The sequence below is a fragment of the Penaeus japonicus genome, unplaced genomic scaffold (assembly GCF_977035675.1).
Source record: "Penaeus japonicus unplaced genomic scaffold, GWHDUDI00000001_assembly GWHDUDI00000005, whole genome shotgun sequence".
NCBI classification, from domain to species: domain Eukaryota; kingdom Metazoa; phylum Arthropoda; class Malacostraca; order Decapoda; family Penaeidae; genus Penaeus; species Penaeus japonicus.
In genome coordinates, this window is record NW_028234407.1 from 5,185,276 (window position 1) to 5,190,275 (window position 5,000).

Consider the following 5,000-nt stretch of genomic DNA (forward strand, 5'->3'; position numbering starts at 1 on the left):
ATACCCATACACACACATACATACAACAAACAATTAAGTAGTATACAATATAAGTACAATTGAATAGACAATTTAAAATATTCTAGGCACAATATAAGAAAAAAAAAAATCTTAATGCATTAATAGATATACAGTTGGACATTCATAATAGGATAAAGAACTGTGACTAACTAGCACAATACAAAGTAGAATACTCATTATTAATCTGGAGGTGGAGGTGGAGGTGGAGGTGGAGGTGGAGGTGGAGGTGGAGGAGGAGGAGGAGGTGGAGGTGGAGGAGGAGGAGGAGGAGGAGGAGGTGGAGGTGGAGGATTTGGGGAGGAGGAGGTGGAGGAGGAGGAAGAGGTGGGGAGGTGGAGGAGATGGAGGAGGAGGAGGAAGAGGAGAGGTGGAGGAGGAGGAGGAGGTAGGGTAGTGGAGGAGGAGTAAGAGGAGAAGGAGGAGGAGGAGGAGGCGGGGAGGTGGAGGAGGTGGGAAAGGAGGAGGAGAAAGAGTAGGTGATTTTGGGGGGGAGGAGGAGGTAGAGGAGGTGGAGAAGAAGGAGAAGGAGAGAGAGGAGGAGAAAGAGTAGGCGATTTTGGAGGAGGAGGAGAGGTGGAGGAGGTGGAGAAGGTGGAGGAGGTGGAGAAGGAGGAGGAAGAGGAGGTGGAGAAGGAGGAGGAAGAGGAGGTGGAGGAGGAAAAGGTGGTGGAGAAGGAAGAGGAAGAGTAGGGAGAGGAGGAGGTGGAGGAGAAGAATGAAGAAGAAGAAGAAGTAATGTTACAGTGATTTCTTTTATCCTTCGGCTCGAGACAATCTTTGATAAAGTCTACGGGGACACACGTCGCATTTGGTGTACCCAGGTTACCTAACGTGACCTATAAAATCATTTTATACGAAATCTAGCCAAAATAATATCTCATTTTTATGCAGTTCTTTATCTCACACAACCAATCTACCACACCATCACCTAAACTCATCTAAACCAATCAACACAACCAAAAAATTTCCAACCACATTACTAAACAAACCACTCGTTTCGTAACCTCACCATCACCAACAACCTACACCATCTCTTCAAACAATACAAACCCCGCCAAACACTATACGCCAAGTTCTAATTTCCAAACAGACGAGAAAGACAAACTTGCCGATAGACGCACGTGACCATTGATAAAGTTCATGCAACGATAAAGATAACACAGCTGTTAGCGACGTCTTTGCGATCGTGTGAGGTGGTGTGTGCGTCTAACGGCCTCTTGTTAGCTGCTGTTGCATCATGGGATGTGCCCTCGAGGCTGGGGTTTCTTTGGTTTTTATTCATTAAGGATATTTTATTTTTATTTATTATTTTTTTTTTTTTATTATTATTATTTTTTTTTGTTTATTGGATAAGGATATCTTTTTTTTCTTGTGTTTTTTGTTGTTGTTAGCTTGTCTGTCTCGGTCTCTGTCTCTGCCTCTGTCTCTGTGTTTCTCTCTCTGTCTCTCTCTTTGTCTGTCTTTCTCTCTCTCTCTCTCCTTCTCCTCCTCTACTTATGTTTGCCTGTCGTTCCGTTCCGTCTTGCCGATCTATAATCTTCAACATTTGCAACATCACTCTTCAACTTCTGGTGCGTAAGTTATTGCTATCGTCATTTTCATTCGTATTATCATCTGCTTCAATCTGTATCTATTTTTTTTTCCTCAACATTTTCCTATAGCTAATCTTTCATCTCACTCTCACTCATCTCTTTATCTCTCTCCTCTTACTTTCCTTTTCGCCTCTTTTTATTTTGTTGTAATTTGTCTTCACCTTTATTTCATCCAATTTTCGTCATTATTCCCTTTCGTCATCTTTTATTTCATATTTTTCCAGTTTTTCCTTTGATAATACTTTGCTATTATATCCCATCTTCCCTTCATCTTTCTTTAATCCAGTCCGACTTTTTTTATTCCCTTTCATTATTCATCATTCTTCTAGTTTTCTTTGTTTCTGTCTTCCATCCCCCGCCATTTTGCTTTATTTCAAAACTGTTTTTTTTTTCTTGTTTCTAAGTTTTATCCTCCGTTCTCCTATCTTCTCCCTTCAATTTCTCCTTCTTTTCGGAAATGTCCTCTTCTCAATCCTTCCTTTCTCCTCCCATCAGGAAAAGCAGAAATGCTCCGAGAAACCTTCGAGAAACTTCCAGGATTCTTATAGGAAAATTGAAAGTCATTTAGGACCCTTACAGAGAAAGCAAGAATCCTCAAGGAATCCACTACGAACCTTCCAGAAATCAAATTAAAAGCCTCCAGAAATCCTCCAAGCACTTCTCCCCCCCCCCCCCCCCCGCCAATGTCAAGGGCCTCCTTCGTCTGCCACGCTTCCAGTGCGCACGAGAGGCCTGTGTCAATCCTCCCATCCCCCTCCCCCCTCCCCCTATCCGCGGGATCGGGTGTGTCGTGGGATAAGCGCACTGGAGGGTGAGACTAGTCCCGTTGGAGAACTGCTCGAGTCTTAGCTCACCCTTGGCGAAGGAGGAGACCGAGGAGGAAGGTTATGACTTCGAGGTTGACTTCGACTTGGGTGGACTCGGTTACTCGCAATTCGCACGGGTCATTTTTTTCTTTCTTTCTTTCTTTCTTTTTTTTTGAGAACTTTGAGATCCTCTCTCTTCCAGATTTTGGGGGCGAAGCTTGTGTAAGGTTTCTGGTGTTCGTTATGAAAGGTATTCTTCCATGCTGTACGTAACAGGGGGTCGGACTTTAGGCGAACTTCCCGAGCCACCTGCTTCGACAGCTTCCCACCCGCTTTACCTTGGCTCCGCCCACTTCGCCTACCTAGCCAATCGCTGTATTCTTCGTCGTCACGTGACCCGGGTTACGGGTCTCGGGCGCGCGGTGACTTTTATTTTGGTTCGTCTTTGATTTCTTTTTGGGATATCGTGTTTGGAATTGTATCGAAACTACAGATAAATATACCAATTTTATAAGGGAATTAATACAAAGTAGACACGGCCTCCAAATCAGATAAAACAATCCTTAACATTCGGTCGGATGGCAGAAACATCGGTCCGACCATGAAAAAGTGAGCGAAAACTTGTGGGTCCCGTTTCTTGGCTCGCAGCAGTGCAGGCGGATCTTGGCCAGGTAAGCTGATCAAGGTGTTCAGTGTGAGTGTTGTAACGCTAGTGTGTGGTTCGGTGTCGGGAAGGAGCTGGGTGAGAATTTGGGGGCTGTAGCCTTCTTCACCATGGCTACAGGTAGGTCTTACAAGAGCAAAGTGGTGCGAACGAGGCAATGGTGAAGCGCCCCGGTGGCTCTTAAGTCTTAATTCATTGCAAGTGGAAATTACACCCAGAAAACAGTGCATTGTTTCGTATGTGCAATCTGAGCAGGTGTGTTGATCTTGTCTACCAGTGACTGTGTGTCGATTGTGAGACACGGATGTTTAATCTTAAAAAAACAAAACAAAAGCACAGTGTTTTTTTAAAAAAGGATAGACCCAAGTGATAAAACAACAAATCGAATTAACAATTAAAAAAAGAGGGAAAGAATAGGGAGGGGAACAGAAACTGGACGAACACAGCCAAGATCCAAAGAAGCAACCAGTCACAAGAGTCACGCAACACGCTTCTGAAACCGAAAGTTGTGCGGTCGCGAGAACGAACCAGCAACAAAGCCACCAATTGAGAGCACTTTATTCGTCAGAAATATATATAAAAAAAAGACGAATTTCATCCTAAATCTTGAATTATTTCCATACCTCTTCCACAACCACCCTAGAGAGAGAAAGGAAGAGAAAGAGAAAGAGACAGACGACCGAATATCGTGAACCCCAAAGGTAGAGGCAGTGTGTGTGGAAAGTTAAGGTTGACCCACTTCGTTTGATGCTTATATGGAAGACAGAGCCAAGACGTGGGAAGACAGACGCCCTGTGGAGGCTCCTTAGATCGGGAAATGATGGGGTATAACGCCATATTTATTTCTCTATGATTTGAAGGAAGGTTCGGTGTCTCTGCCCTACCTCTTTTTCGTCCCTGTTACTCCGTGCATTGTGCCGAGTTTGTATTGTAAATGTAAATTCGTATCTTGCGTTGATTCATCGTTCAAATTGTTCTAGTTTATTTATTTGTATCGATAGTCTGGGTTAAGATAAAGTAAATATCCAAGGGGTATATTTTTTGGCTTTTCATACCGTACAAAATCCTTTATCGAAGAAATATCAAGAAACGTGGCACCCTCAAGTGCAAAGTAAAGACTATGTAGTTCGCTTATAATCACAAAAAGACAAGAAGAAAAAGGGGAGAGAGGTAGATAAAGAAAATCCCGAAAAGGGAGAGGCCACAGAATTGCAAGGATCTTCAAGATTAAACCTGCGCCAGTGATCCTTTGAAAGTCCGACCTCAAGCAAAGGACGACGAAGACGAAGAAGAAGAAGAAGTAGAAGAAGAAAAGAACCCGACGGCATACAAGTGGTGGAAGTAGAATGAGAAATATCAAGGCCGTCGAGCCGCCCACGGATCGCCTCAACTGCCGGGGCGCTAGTCACCAACCTTGCCCCACGCCCACGCTCTGAGCGCCACTTCTAACCTTTTTACTTCTAAATGTGATATTTTGTATTAGTTTCTTTATTTGTATATGTTTTTGGTGTTGGGATTTCTTTGATAGTTTGTTTTCTATCAATGTTTTCTTTTTATATATGCCATATCATGTTTCTGAATTGCTTTAGGGATAAACAAAAAATGCACAGCTTTGTCGCCGATCTATAAATATGCAGAGAAGGGTCCCGTTTGGCCTCCGCCGCCGCCCACACAGTCCTACACTCTTTTACAGACACGAGACGCCCATTTGCTGGATACACGTCCTATCAACCCGTTAAGAATGTATAACTATCCTCACCTAACACAGAAGCGAATCACTGCATGACAATTCTAACAACGTAAAAGATTAGATGACACAAAGCCTATCCTTATTAAAAACAAAAAACTATACATATCCATATCATGGACGCGAGAAATGGCCTTTCTACCTAAATGTGAAGGGTAGGGAGTAGCCTC

At 43.4% G+C, this 5,000-nt stretch overlaps 1 protein-coding gene across 1 annotated transcript in view; it reads left to right on the plus strand.

Moving 5' to 3' along the window:
• The first annotated feature begins 3,107 nt into the window (after positions 1-3,107).
• Positions 3,108-5,000, plus strand: part of LOC122258285 (uncharacterized) — a 190,779-nt gene continuing 188,886 nt past the window's right edge. Inside the window, 1 exon segment of the mRNA XM_086536787.1 lies at positions 3,108-3,203. Coding sequence (XP_086392913.1) covers positions 3,194-3,203 — 10 coding nt within the window. The 5' untranslated portion in view covers positions 3,108-3,193.